The 15,797-nt window shown below is 36.9% G+C and overlaps 1 protein-coding gene across 25 annotated transcripts in view; it reads left to right on the top strand.

Moving 5' to 3' along the window:
- LOC139357469 (endogenous retrovirus group K member 6 Env polyprotein-like) overlaps positions 1 to 15,797 on the top strand; it is a 340,316-nt gene that overhangs the window by 149,505 nt on the left and 175,014 nt on the right. For 22 of the 25 annotated variants that reach the window (XM_071074830.1, XM_071074831.1, XM_071074832.1 and 19 more), the window contains 2 exons: positions 7,908 to 8,020; positions 10,217 to 10,258. The exons of 1 other annotated variant lie outside the window; for it this stretch is intronic. Coding sequence is in view for 7 of the 24 variants with exons in the window: in XM_071074841.1 (XP_070930942.1) it covers positions 7,908 to 8,020; positions 10,217 to 10,258 (155 nt within the window). In the remaining 17 variants the exon portion in view is untranslated. The remainder of the gene's footprint in view (positions 1 to 7,907; positions 8,021 to 10,216; positions 10,259 to 15,797) is intronic. 2 more of the 25 variants (XM_071074835.1, XM_071074834.1) reach the window with 1 other exon arrangement.

Here is a 15,797-nt window from a genome sequence, read left to right as displayed (position 1 = left end):
AAAATACTCAGTGCTGGTAACATGTTGATAAAGACATATTAATATATCTTTATTAATTTATTAACGATTACATTTAAGTCTCTAATCCATCTTGAGTTAAGTTTTGTATAACATGTAAGGAAGGGATTCAGCTTCACTTTTCTGCACATGGCTAGTCAATTTTCCCAGCACTATTTATTAAATAGAGAGTCCTTTCCCCATTGTTTGCTTTTGTCAGGCTTGTGAAAGATCAGATGATTGTTGATGTGTGGTGTTATTTCTGAGGTCTCTGTTCTGTTCCATTGGTCTATATGCCTGTTTTTGTACCAGTACCATGCTGTTTTGGTTACTGTAGCCTTGTAGTATAGTTTGAAATCACGTAGTGTGATGCCTCCAGCCTTGTTCTTTTTGCTTAGGATTGTCTTGGCTCTATAGGGTCTTCTTTGATTCCATATGAAATTTAAAGTAGTTTTTTTGAATTCTGTGAAGAAAGTCAATGGTAGTTTGATGGGAATAGCATTGAATCTATAAATTACTTTGGGCAGTATGGCCATTCCATGACAACAGTGATATAAATATTTATATATTTTTAATTCTTACATATATAAGATATATATACATTCAATTGAATACATATATTCAGTTTTTACATATATATGTGTATATATATGCACACTATATATATATGTGGGTGTGTGTATATATGTATAGAAAATACATAAATATTTGTATTTTCTGGTGCTGCTCTGAAGAAATTATTTTTCAATTATCATGGCAATGGCCTGCTAACTTTATAACTGGGTATGAGATTATTTTGAGAATGGTTGCACTGATATTTATCTTCAGCTGAATAGCTGAATAATTGGAATATGCAGTTTTGAGTAGTTCAAGCCAGCTAACTGCAACCTCTCTTCTTATTTTTCACTAAAAGTCTTGGGTATTCCATCCTATCATTGTTATTTTACTTTTAAACCAAATAATTTTGCAAAATGTCTGGCACATCTCTTCTCCCATCTGGAACCGAGAGACACTCAAAGGTTAAAAGTTAATCCTACTTGAGCAAAAGATGGGTTTTTTATTCTGGTTTGCTCAATCTTCCTGATGAATATTTTTTTTTCTGGGCAGCTAGACCATAAGATAAAAATAGCCATGAGATACTATTGACTAGACTTTTTTCTCTCCTTTGAGAAAAAAGTTGATTTTACTTTTAGAAGAAGCCTATTCGGGGACTCTACAACTGGGTTGATTTTCTAATTCAGTACCCTTTTTTGTTACTCTGATGTAAAATTTTTCCACAAGAGGATTATCCGTAATTTAATTATTATTATTTTCTTCTTACATCTAATTACATGCAGCAGGAAGGAATCTGCTGGCAGAAATAAGCATACTAAGCTTCTCATCTGAGCTGAGAATTGGGAGTATTGGGAAACATACTCTAAACATACTTTCTTTCATAGATTCCTCAGCCTCCACAGTATGCAGCTACTACATTTATATTTTATGCATATATAGATATATGTTGTTTAATAATGTATAGAGGTGGATACACTTGCAACAAGGCAATGTGATGTTTTCATTTGATCTACTTTGGTAGAATCACTCTCTGTCAGGAAATTTACTGTGATGATGTGCACAATAAATATTTAATAGCATTGGAGACATCAGAGTCTATTTTTCTTTGAAGAGTGCTTAATTATGTCAATTTCCTGTGATGAGATGCTCAAGTCAGTATTATTTGAATTTGAAGTAACTGGCTGGAGATGACGAAATCCTTGCTTGTGACTCCCCTTCCACAAAAAGTCAGTGTGCGTGAGTTTAAGCAGGCAATGTAGCAGAACCTCAATCTCATTAATTTGGGTCACACTAATTAAATGTTTGTGATACTTCAGCTGTGTTTGAGCTAAAGTTTGCCTAGTACTATCAATGAAGAGAGGATTGGTTAAGCTAAACATGAGAATAAACAACACGGAATTTTAAAAGTTACATCTATTTTTACTGTGTCCTCTATATTCATGTAATTTGATAGCTTTTTATTTGCCTATATGAATTTAGATATATAGATTATTTGCCTTCATATTAGGTTGAATCATAGGTTGACATTTGATAATTTTGGCCTAAATATGGGTAATTTTATATGGATCAATTTATAAGCTTCAGTCCTCTCAGTACAGAAGGTCTGATGATAGACAAAGCAACATTTCTCTCAATTCCTTCCAGAGAAAGACAGACCATGCTATGTTCTTGCTACATTTTTCTTACGTTATCACTAGAACATTCTAAGCCAAGACCTTAGATGATGGAAAAGTTGATAGGATAAGCAACAAAGTTCCACTTGGCTTTCCAAATAATTGCATGCATTTGGCCTCGATCTTGAGAGTTATAACTTGTAACTCTCAGTAAAGTCAGAACATATGGCATCACTATGAAGAAGAAACTACAACGTGGCTCTCTGTACATGATGACAGCTTTGACTCAAATATCTCATCGCAATGTTATTTTTACATTCTCCAAAGAACAAACTTTTTAAAATATGTATTTTCTACTGGACAAAATAAACAATATTAGACTTTCAGGAGAACTTTTCTTTGGAAAAGTCTGTTTACAGAAATGTAGTAATTATTAGAATAAAAAACAAAATATATAAACTATGTATAAAAAGAACTGCTTAAATTATTGAATACCAAATGTCTTATTTTAATAATAATAATTCGACACATGATTTTCACAGAGTTACGAAGTTTCGCTTGAAGATTTCATGAGGCATACCAAGTAAAAGATTTTTTGAATCCCTAGAGTAAAGAAGTGGATACTATCAAATTTAACCCATGCATATCTGAGTGTTACAGATAATGATTTTTTACCAGGTGGTAGATTCTTTGAAGACAGAGAAGATATCATACACATCTGCAGATCCCCAAAAATATCTTACAGACCATCGGACACAAAATCTGTGTTTTAAAACACATTTATCAAATTGCATCCTTCTCTGTATCATGTCTCAGAGACATACCTGCCATCTGTGCGTTTCATCCTCTATTCACAATGTTGGTGCAATGATAAACAAGTGAGTCATACCAGGTCAATGGTACCTAATAATGGGACTTTTGCTCAGATTATTGGCAAACATGGAAGAAGAAATATTCTTCTGTAGTTTTAAGAATGCAGCTCATCATCCCTCATCCTTTCAAATAATATCTGCAGACACCCATCATGTATCAGACTCTATATACCAGAAGTGAAAAATATCCCCAGAAGAAAACTGAGGGAAAATGAGAGCATGACAACATCATTTGAGTATCAGAATGTAGGTCTAACTGAAAACTATTACTAAAGTTTATAGTTTATTTAATTTAAGGCAGTATTTTAGGTTGCCAATGGCAACAAAGAAGACACCTGAATAGCATAAAACGTTTTCCAAATTGAGGTTTCTTGGGTTCAGATATCATTCAGACAATGTTAGTATACCTTACACCCAACTACTAAATTTCATCTGAGTTTAGAACTGAGTTCTAGGGAGATAAAATTTAGTAGTCATATTACACACTCATCCTTGCATTTAACTAATACAAATCCAATTATTGGAACATAGACACACTCACCCCTACAGACATAAAAACACATGTAAATTTTATACATACATACATGCATCAGTGTATATACGTGCAGGTATGTATACAATCGAAATTGTTCAGATACTTCTGTCTGAACTTCTGCTATTCTCTCAGATGATGTTAGTATGTGCTTTCTTCTCATACTATATTTTATGTTGACATTTATAAGTTTAAATAAGTAGTTTTTATATAGTAGACATAGTTTCCTAGGGAGTTGTAATTTTAAAATACCCCCTGAATCACTGAAATATTGTTTATAACAGTTAAAGAATGGAGATCTATAAATTCCCACTGCATTAGCATTAAATTGTAGTAACTCTATAATATAGAATATTATAAAGTAATTAAAAATGAGAAAGGGTTACAAAAATTAAAAATATTTCATGAATAAAACCTACATGCTAGTACAAGTTTTTAAAATCTCATATTTTTGAAAAATAGAAGATAAATGTATATTCATAGTCATAATATTGACATATGAATTAACATCACATAAATTCACACACACACACACACACACACACACACACACAGGTCCAAGAGGTACTGTATACATCTTTTCATAGTGATTAGACATGAGAGCCTAACTGTTCAACATTTTAAAAAGGAAGCAGTTGGAATTTGCTGTAGTATGCACTTAATTTACTTTTTAATAACAAGAAGGAGAAAATCCAAGAGACCTGACCCTACCAGTCAAAATCCACTGACCATCAATTAATAATCATCAGAGCAAATTGGCTGCCTATTTTGTGTTGTATCTTTATCTTCTGCATGTGACACTTACAACTTTTATTATATTGACAGTACTTAAAATCCACCTATAGCAGGCCATCTGCAAAATGTGGGCAGTAGAGGCAGTGAAATAAGACATTTGGTTATGTTCAAAATGTGTCCCTTTTCTCATTGTTTAGATGTAACTCTTACATGTCTTGGCCCTAAATTTTTATTATGACCCCAGTTTAATTCAGGCTTTTTATAATGCCATCCTGCCCTTGGCTCTATTCTGCCTTTCTGTGATTTTATTTGGCCCTATTTTAAAATATTACTTTAAATTGATAAATAATAGTTGTAATTTATGTAGTACAATGTGATATTTTGTTATACATATACAATGTGGAGTGATTATATCAAGCTAATCAAGCTAAACACATCAATCACTTCTCTTACATGGACATTTCTTGTAGTGATACATTTGAAATGTACTCTCAGTTATTTTAAAATATACAATTTGTTATTTTTGACTAAAGTCACCCTACTGTGCAATCTGTCTCAAAACTTACTCTTCCAGTCTAGCTGAAATGTTGTACACTTTGACCAGTCACTTCCCATTCCATCACTCTCCCACCTCCATCCTCAGTCTCTAGTAACCACTATTCTACTCCTACTTCTATGAATTCAACAGTTTTAGATTCCACATGTAAGTGGGATCATGCAGTATTGGTCTTTCCATTCTTGGACTCTTTTATTTAGCTTAATGTCCCTGTTTTGATCTCTGCAGCCATTGTAATATTAGAACAGTCTTGTTCATTCTATTCATTGTATGTACTCCAAGAATCCCATCTTTGGGGCTGCAAAAAAAGTCCTATGTAACAAATAATTTGTTTCAGGAAGAATTTTCTAGCACTAAGAAATGAGACTATGGAAACAACTATTTATTCTGTCTATGCACAAGGTTTTAAGTGCTTCCAAGAAATCTAAATTTGGCCTCCTCATTTAAAAGATAAACAACTCCACTACCATCTATGTTTAAAAGCACTCATAAATCTGAATCACCATCTGGTCCTTCTTCAGTTAAAGAGCTAATTATTCAACTGCTACCTGAACATCTCTATTTAGACAGATGCCTCCCCCATCTACAACTCAAATGCCAGATTGAACTCAGGCTTCCTCTTACTCCAAATTAGCCCAATCCTTTCTTGTGTTAGATATCCCAATTAATGATGTGCCATTAATGTTGTCACCAAACCTAGAATCTGAGAGGTAGCCTCTTCTAAGTGCCCTTTCCCCTTATAGTCCACACTATGCTGAGTCCTGTTGATTCATCCTCCCTTGACATGTCTCAACCAAGTCCTCTAGTCTTCATTTTCACTTTGCTTACTTTTATTCAGAAATGTGTCATCCTTCACTTTTATGTTTGCCAGTGTTCACTGCACTCCATTTACCCTTCACATTGTCACCAACTCATCTTCCTAAAATAGAAAAGTCTATGTTATTACCATGTTAAAACCAATCAGTTGCTTGATGATTCCAAGATAAGTGATCTATGATTTTTTTTTTTTTTGAGATGGAGTTCCACTCTTGTTGCCCGGACTGGTGTACAATAGCCCTGTCTCAGCTCATTGCAACCTCTGCCTCTTGGGTTCAAGTGATTCTCCTGCCTCAACCTCCCAAGTAGCTGGAATTACAGGCACTTGTCACCATGCTCGGCTAATTTTTGTGTTTTTAGTAGAGACAAGGTTTCACTGTGTTGGCCAGGCTAGTCTCTAACTCCTGACCTCAGGTGATCTGCTCACCTTGGCCTCCCAAAGTGCTGGGATTACAGGTGTGAGCCACTGCACCCAGCAATAGTCTGTGACTTTTTTGTTGTGCACACCGTAAGTTAAAAATAAAGAGTAATCACTCCCAGGAGTCAATTAATTAAAAATTATATATCTCTGTATTATGTATAATGTGTGTGCTATAAATCACACACAGACAAAAATAAATAATACAAGATAAGAATAAATGTGTATAGCTGTTCTCTGTTTTCCTCTAGTATCCCAGTAAATTGTTCTGACCATCTCTGATGCTGGCTTACTTTGGTTTGAAGTTTATTGTTTCAGTGAACGAAATCCATTCGTTTTCTTGGGTCATTTCTTCCTTTGGGCCACTTTGAATCCTGTTTTTCCTTCCACCATAGACCCTATCATGAAGAATTGTGATTTATAGTTTATGTATGATAGGGATAAGATATAGGTAGGATTAAGATTAGGTTTAAGGTTACAGGCTGAGCTTCTTGACAGCAGAATATAATACGGTCTTTGTTTTCTCAAACTGAGTACTTAGCACTTGGAGTATGTTTGCTAAATAAATTAATGAATTAATGTAAATAAGTTTTAGCATATGAATCAGTTTAGATTGAGCTTTCTAAATGTAAAATGGATTTGATTGGATTGGCCCTGATCTGAAATTTACTTTTGCACTTTAAGTACAATATACACTGTAATAATTGATATTATTTTTTTTCTTTAAATAATTATTTATTATCTTTCACTTTTTTCTTTTTTTTTCTTTTTTTAAAATTATTATACTTTAAGTTCTAGAGTACATGTGCATAAAGTGCAGGTCTGTTACATATGTATACTTGTGCCATGTTGGTGTACTGCACCCCTCAACTCATCAGCACCCATCAACTCATAATTTACATCAGGTATAACTCCCAATGCAATCCCTCCCCCCATCCCCTCCCCATAATAGGCCCCGGTGTGTGATGTTCCCCTTCCCGAGTCCAAGTGATCTCATTGTTCAGTTCCCACCTATGAGTGAGAATATGCGGTGTTTGGTTTTCTCTTCTTGCGATAGTTTGCTGAGAATGATGGTTTCCAGCTGCTTCCATGTCCCTACAAAGGACACTCTTAAAAAGGAGGGGGGAGGGGGGAGGGATTGCATTGGGAGTTATACCTGATGTAAATGACGAGTTGATGGGTGCTGACGAGTTGATGGGTGCAGCACAGCAACATGGCACAAGTATACATATGTAACAAAACTGCACGTTATCCACATGTACCCTAGAACTTAAAGTATAATAATAATAAAAAATAAATACATACATACATACATACATACATTCATACATAAAATTGGAGACAAGAAATTTCTGCTTGAAAGGATAAACAATTATCTAGCATTTAGGAGACATTTGCTACCCAAAAATGCCCTAATTGTAGCTGACTGTTACCTATTTATTTGCCAGGTCCCTTGGAATCTGGAATCAGAAATATTTTGTATACAAGCAATACATACAACCATGTGTATTTAGAAAAGTAATAAAACGGAATTTTGTTATAATTCTATGTTTTGGATTCTGGTTGTCTTCAAAGTAATATATTTTCATTTGTTTTTGCTCAAGTTTCTGGGAAATAGATGCTGGCAGAAATTATCATATTTTGAGAAAGATTATTGTTGTGTTTTCAACTGCTTAAATTGTTTGAGTTAGAAATATTGAAGGACCTTAAAGCACGTTTTCATGATTTCCTTCAGTCGCATTTCTTTTATCTGGATGCCTACTGATTAACTGCTTTCTCAGAGATAAATAAAAGCTTTCAACCCCTGTTTCAGCACTGATTCCACAGGAAGACACAGGAGGCTATGCAGTTTGCAAATCGACATTAGTTGCACAATTTCAAAAAATGTCCTCCTGAGGCGAGCTACAAAAAGTTCTCAAGATAGAGGTAAGATTTTTATCATCATACATTTATGATCATGAATTTTTTAATTGGCTTTAAAAAGAAAAAAGTGTTCATTAAGCATGAAAAGGTGGTGAGCATGGAAAAAGATAAACCACTAACATAAATCTAAATTAATTGCTCTAATATTTTTGAAAGCAAGCCAAAATTAAGCCGAGATATGAACTTTTTAATATAATTTGTTTCTCTTCGCCAAAGCAGATGTCACTGCCACTTTGGCCAGAGTTCTACAATGAAAAATCATTATCCTTAAGGTTAACCTCAGAACCAAAGTAGACTTTGCCATTTAAAAATTTCCATACCAGTTTCTACTCGCCAAGTTTCTGAGTGTGCCACACAGGATCTCTGGTTGCCGTTAGTTCTCTAAGACATTTCACATGAATGTAAATAATTAATAATAGCAATTAATATGTGCATGGAGATTTTTCCCTTCCAAAGTGCTTTACAAACATTCTTTAATCCCACAAGCTAAAAGCAAACTTTATTCACCTGAAGTCTACAGTAAGGTTTGGAATTTGTTCGAAGATGACATTGCTTACTGACCCCCAATGGGGGCTTGATCATCAGCATAAAAAACAGACAAAAGAGACAGAAAAGGGGATGAGGGTCACAAAAAGAGAGAAGTGAAAATAAATCATATTCAACAAAATGTGATGAGTATTACTGAGAAGCTTTTATGCATCAGACATTGATCCAGACATAGATGACCAATACAGGATGACTATGATTGGGACCAAGCTGGAAGGCTTTGCCAAATTGGAATTTTCTATACCTATGGTTAGATAATGGAAGTGCAGGGTCTTAAGAGACTTTATAGACTGGAGATATTTTATCCATATTTGGTGTGAGAAAAGGCATAATTGAAAAGGTAGTATTTGAAAAGAGTTCTATAGGATGGGCAAAATTTCAGTAAGCACAGTTGGAAGCACAGAAGGCATTCTCCATAGAAAGGCAGATGTGAGCCCAGGTATGGAGCAATATTCAGGAAAGTCTGTCCTGGAAAAGAATACACGGAACTGTTTGGCTGGAGGTATGAAAGTGCTTGGGTTATGAAGTGGAGGCGATACTGAAAAACATGTGTCTGGCTAGATTGTAGTAGACTCTACCCTAGCAAAAGAAGGCAAGGCACAATTCAGTAGGTGGTGAGAGTCCTTGAATGTGTTTTAGCACAGGAGGAAAGTGATCAGATTTTTGCATTGCTAACAGCATTCTGCTAAAAACAGAATTTTTCAGCAGTGTTGAGAAATGTTGAGGTTTCATGCAAATGTAACATGTATCCTTCCTAAGGCCTGTAAAAAAAAGTCCAACTGAGGTGTAATACAAATGTATCCAATTCTTCCCAAGAGCCATGGACAAAGCCCAATAAGGGGTTTCATTCAAGACCCTCTGTCTATAATGAGGGAGATGGTGTGACTTGCTCTCTCTGGAAGCTTTTTGAATGACTGATGTTGCTGAGGCATCTAATTTAAACTTACTTGGATTTATCTGGCCTGAGGGAGTTGCTGAAATCTTTTAACTGACAAGTTGGGAATTGACTATTAAAGAGTGATAGAAAGATCAGTCAGGTGTCTTGTCTGAGAGGCACCCAGGGCTTCAAGCTGGTGAAGGGAGAAGCATCAGTCATGGCTCTTAGAATATATTCCTGAGGGCCCCTACTCCTTCCCAGGGCCTAGTCAGAAAGCTGTAGACTTCCCATCTTAGAGGGACTATTAGAATCACTGCAGCCATCAGTGGACTGGTGCTCTGTGCTTTGACAGATCTGATCTCAAGTCACCTTCCCAATGCCCTTTCCTTAAGATGCAGGTACTATGCAATCCGAATAAAACAGTCCAGCCTACAATACCTGTTCCACTTTGAGATCAGACCATATCTCTGAAAGGACTGTTGGGAAATTTTGGAACTGCCACATCCATTAGCTGTCTATGACTCAAATGCTTGGCTGATTCAAATCTTCTCTTTAAGTACCCCCCATGTCTGCTGTTGACTCTCATTGAATTGACTTTTCTGGCCAAGCATTTCAGTAATGATTCTAACTCTGGTGCTTTCTAACTTAGTCTTTTTTCTTCAGTATAAGAACCCAACTTTCCCACTTAGTGTTGCTAGAGAGATTTTGATTCAGGAAGCAAATGTGGGTCCAGATTTCTACATTTTTGACAAGTGCTTTACCTTATTCTGATGCAGCTATTCAAAGAACAACTACCTTAGACTGCAAATCACATATAGGTAAGTATCAGGCCTTTTTGTTTTGTTTTGTTTTGTTTTGTTTTTTGCCACCATGATCCTATGCCTAACACAGTGCTTCTTACAAAGAAGAGGCTCAGTATATGTTTACTGAGACCCTGAATGAGTGAGGGAATGAACACACTGGCTGCAGAGCCCTCTGCCTCTTCTCAGATCTTACATATTAGAGATCCTGGCCTGAAACTAATTGAAATTTCAGACCTATCTGTGTATATCTAGTAAAATCAATGGATAGACATTTAGAATTTGGTTACCTTGGGATGCTTTTGTCAATGTGATAAGAGAGCGATGGTCAATTCTTGCCTAAAAGGAAGAAACAGTAAAGGGCAAGGGGCAGTGATGACCAGGCCTGTGGTCAGAGGGGTCTGAGAGAGAAGGTGAAAGTGCTGTTTGTATAATGGGCATAAGCGAAAGGTGAGGAAGAGGAAAGAAACCCTCATTTTTCTGCAGTAGTTAGCGTGACTCCATAAGAGGAAAACTGTAGCGAATGGAGGCTACTTCAGCATCATGCAATTAAAAGTTGGAAACATCAGAGGTCAGTAACTTGGGAATGAACATAAATGAGGTAATAGATAACAACAGTAGGAGTGGCAGCAATGAGATACAAAATGGCCAAGCAAAGTTAGGCAATGATATCAGACAAGGGTAACAACGTAGGAGTCCCCCAGGAGACCCTCAAGCCAATTCATTGGGGATTTTTTGGTGGACTTGAGTTGACCAAATAGGGGTCATGTCATTAACTTCAGTTAATCATATAGGGGTCATGTCATGATTTATGTGTTTTATTGTATGGCATCATTAGCATTCGTAGCAGGTGTGGCCTGGTCATATGTGGGTTGCATATATAGTCATTGGAGAACAACTCTCTCTCTCATTTTCCTTGACTTCTTCAGCTATTGCCATTTCAATCTCCACTCAGTAGCTCATGAGCTTGGTTTAAGTAGTAGGTGTACAGCAATCCCTATGTATCTTATATATACATACTCACTTCCCCACATATACCCCTAAGTCTTCAAGATTTAGGGAGAGGTCTACAATTCTATGCCAGGCTCCCTCCAACAGTCTTCAGGACTGTAACAAATCCTTCAGTGAATCTGCTAACTTGTTTCTGTGCTACAAATAGTTTTCTGTAAACCACAGTGTTTTGTTCATCTCCTGGGTGAGAATAAAAATCATAGCATTGTGACGTTTTGAGGCATAAAAACCAAAGAAGTTTTATTAATCAGTCTCAGTGCTGCAGTCTGTGTAGGTACTTATTTTTCTCAATTAAGGTTTTAGAGAAGTCACACGGCTAGGGACAGTATTATTACTTAACATTATTACTACTTTCAGTTGTATTTAGAAACAGCTTGCTTGATTGCCTCCTTTTTGCCCTGTTAGAGAGAGGGCTGTACACCTGACGCCCAACACTGATGAGATTGAGAACAGTTTATTAGTCTTTTAAACTCACAGCCCAGGAGAGCTGGACACCACGTGCCGTACAAGGCCACACACAGGGAGTTACACTCAGGAACAGAGAGAACAATCAGGGGCTGTGGGAGGCAGACTTTATAGTAACAAGGGGATGAGATGAGCCCTGCTTCCCATGAGAGGATGTGACTGACTTATTTGAATCGTTCTGCAGTGAGAAACCCACTACTCAGTGATAAGCAGCCACTGTACATGGTCTATACATGATCTATATTGATAAAGAGACTACACATGGTCTCTGTGATAAAGAAAGTTGTTTGGTAAGGGAACCTTATCTGCAGGAATAGAGTCAAGGAGAAGAGCTTGCAGTTAAGCCATTTGAGAGACTCTCAGTGTCAGATGTCAAGGCAGTATGTAACATTGAAACTTTATTTCAGGCTTTGCGCCATACAGTTGACATTTAATGAATGCTTACTATGTGTTACATGCTGGTATAAGAGCTATAAAGAGATTTCTCATTTTGTCTCTACATTTTTTCCCCACAACAAGACTATACCCATGAGAAAGTACTATGAATTCTCTCCTTTTTTACACATGTGGTGATTGTATTTAAGTTCTCACAGTTAGGCATAGGGCCAAGATTTGAGGCCCTTCTGAATACTATGTGCATCGCCTTCTGCTAATATCAATAATTGTGCCAATTTCATTAGGGTTTTTAAATACAAATTTAAGTTTAGGATCCTTGAATTTCAGAAGTATAATGAGTCATGGAGATCTCAGTTTACCTGGGGAAAATTAAATACATACATCTTTTGAAACAGATAATTAGGACAAGATGCAGAATAAAGTAATCATAGACTAAAACTGAGCTAATGTTAATTAAATGCAGGTATTTTTTAAGGACCTGCGGAGTAGTGATATTGCTAACATGAAAATGACATGAACTGTCAAGAAGATGTCCTACAAGGCAATTAAGATGCTCTTAGATAGTATACTTTTTAAGTTTTACATAACTCAAGCTTTGCGGACCTCAACCATCCATGGTATCAATGCAGTCACGGTAATATGAATAACTCATGTTTAATTATCTCTGGTTCCCACTTACTTAGTCATCTGTAAAAACAATTTCCCCAAATATTCATGATATTACTCAGGGGATGTCTCAAGTGTTTTCATGAACAAATCTTCTTTGTCAGAGTAGTTTATTGAGCACTACCTCCCCTGCCATTTAGTCCCTGGTTTCCTGCATTCACCTACAAGGGACTAACCCTCTGTCAAAACCTAAGCCACTCCTTGCTGAGCACTTCTTCATTTCTGCTGCTTCCCCAAGCAGAACACCAGTGATTCTCTAGTCCAAAGGGTTCCCTAGCTGCTATGCAATGTGTGCCAATAGGGGAAGGAAATGCCCCTAGTTTTTTAGATTGTACTCATTTGGGATGATTCTACATTGGTACCATTTCTTTAACTTTGTCATGAAGTGAATCTAATGGCTGCTTTCTGTTTCTTTTCTTTACTTAAGAGGGTAGATGCTTCTTTTATTTTTCCTTCATAATCAAAAGTGAAAAGAAACGACTCCTTCTAAATTCAGGGTTCCACCAGGGTCTCCTAGCCATACTACTTAAAAAAAAAGAGAGAGATATAATTTACATACAGTAAAATCCACTTTTTGGTGCAAAGTTCTGGGAGCTCTGACAAATACATACAGTCATATAGCAGACATCATAATCAAGGTATAGAACAATTTCGTCATCTTCAAAAATTCCCTTGTGCTCCAGTCATTCAGCTTCAGCCTCCTGCAGTTACTAATCTGTGTTCTGTTGGTATGTTTTGCCTTTCTTTGAATGTCATGTAAATATGCATCCTGGTCAAAAATATATACATTTGTTTTTATTTGTGACAAAGTTGAATATGGTCCCCATTTGTCTCAGACTATTTCAGTTTATGCATAATTATCAATAAAAACCACTTTTATTCTCAGGAGTTTTTCATTCTGGATAATAAATTAGAGGATTGTGCTATTTATTGTAGTATGCAGGCGCACACACACACACACACACACACACACACACATCTCCATGGAGGATTGATTTGAGGCCACATGTCAGAAAAAAAAATAAATCTCCACACTCTTCTCAACTATTTCCCTAATCCCTTCATTTTCACACAAAAAATGAATAAACACAGACAACTCAGCAAATTGGAATCTTTACATTTTGAATACGGTTATTTTTCCCAACTTGATTTTCAAGTGCATGAGGCAGTAACACTAGCTATTCAGATATTTAGCAAATAATCCAGCTAAGATACATACACATAAATGCATCACATTTCATAACTTAAAATTGCCGCTATAATATGCTAACTTTCCTAATGTATGAATATATAAAGAGCTTGTCACTGGAAGTATCCATACATAGGCAGGTCAACCACTTGTCAGGCAGGACTATAAAAGAGATAATTCAGGAAACAAAATGGGCACAAAGAGCATTGGACTTCCTGCTATCTGAGATCCATTCCAGCCTAAGACAGTGGAGCACCATTGTTGAAAAGAATGCTGGCCGGGCGCGGTGGCTCAAGCCTGTAATCCCAGCACTTTGGGAGGCCGAGACGGGCGGATCACGAGGTCAGGAGTTCGAGACCATCCTGGCTAACATGGTGAAATCCCCTCTCTACTAAAAAAAAAAAAAATACAAAAAACTAGCCGGGCGAGGTGGCGGGCGCCTGTAGTCCCGGCTACTCGGGAGGCTGAGGCAGGAGAATGGCGTAAAAACCCGGGAGGCAGAGCTTGCAGTGAGCTGAGATCCGGCCACTGCACTCCAGCCTGGGCGACACAGCGAGACTCCGTCTCAAAAAAAAAAGAAAAGAATGCAAACTTTTGATTACGATAACCCTACATACCAATTCTAGATTTGCCACTTCTTTCCTCAGCTTATGTTTTCTGATGTGTCAAATGGGAGTAACAGTTAATATGGTTGTTAAAATTAAATAGAATGATGTAATTTGTTAGCATAGTGTCCAGCATGTCCTAAGAGTTCATAAAAGGTATTTATTATTAAATTAAACCAGAGGTTTTAATTAGTTGCTTTTTAGAGTTTATTAGTGCTTAGGGTAATATAAGCCAATGAGGTCCATTGAATCAGGCTTGATGAAACATAGCAATTAAATTTGTATTTTGTCTAATAGAAAGTAGCTATTTTAAGTTTCCCCCTCCTTTTAGAAGCATGCAAGGTGAAGCATAACCTGCCACAGTCCATAGTGGCAGACACTGCTAGAGCTCAACACAAGGAGCTTCCCCAATATTTTGAGGGCCCAGGCGAAGGGTACCCATGGGTGGCCACCTACAATGCATCTCAATGTTTAAGAGTTGTGAATCAAGCTGGCAACCTGCTAAATAAAATATATTCCAGCTTTCCACATTGTCAAATACATTCATAACAACATGGAAAAGCTCATTTAAATTTAGATTGCTTGGGCTCCTTGGAGTTCATGCTAGAAAATGGCAGCAGGGGAAGAGCTGAGCCCAGGGCCCCTACTCCTCTAGCGTGGCCTTTCTCTTGTCACTCCACTTCCAGTTCCATCTTGCACTATGAGTTACATCATACACATCCAGCCTGCTCATGCAAGTTTTGTGCCAATTCTTCACAAACATTCAGCCCTTGGACACCACTGGGACCTAGCAATTTATATACAGGAGGTACCTTGAACCTTTTTGGAAGATGAACCTATGGATGACCACCAAGCTGCACCTGGAAATAATCACAATAGCATTTTTTTTTTTTCCAGAAAATGTCAGTATCCAAGGCATCCCTGGATTTTGACCTTATTTTCTCATTTCCTGTTGGGGGTGGTATATCTGAAAGAAATCCTGAAAGTATCTGTCTAAAAGAATAGGTCCAGAGCAGGGGCTTCTCTTGCTCAGGGTCTGAGGGCAGCACTCCTCTTTTTTACTTTCTGAGTGAGTGTCTGAGTAGATTTTATACCATTACCTCCGAGCAAGCTTAGGTGCTTCTGTGTTACAGAGTACTGAGCCATGGAATGTGGGAAGAGGTGAAGCATGCCATATTAGACCCTGGCTTTAAAAGTTGTCATGAGATCCTTTCATTCTCTTTCA

The sequence above is a fragment of the Macaca nemestrina genome, chromosome 12 (genome assembly GCF_043159975.1).
Source record: "Macaca nemestrina isolate mMacNem1 chromosome 12, mMacNem.hap1, whole genome shotgun sequence".
Taxonomy (NCBI): domain Eukaryota; kingdom Metazoa; phylum Chordata; class Mammalia; order Primates; family Cercopithecidae; genus Macaca; species Macaca nemestrina.
Note: the sequence above shows the minus strand (reverse complement) of the source record. Positions and strands in the feature narration are given on the sequence as shown.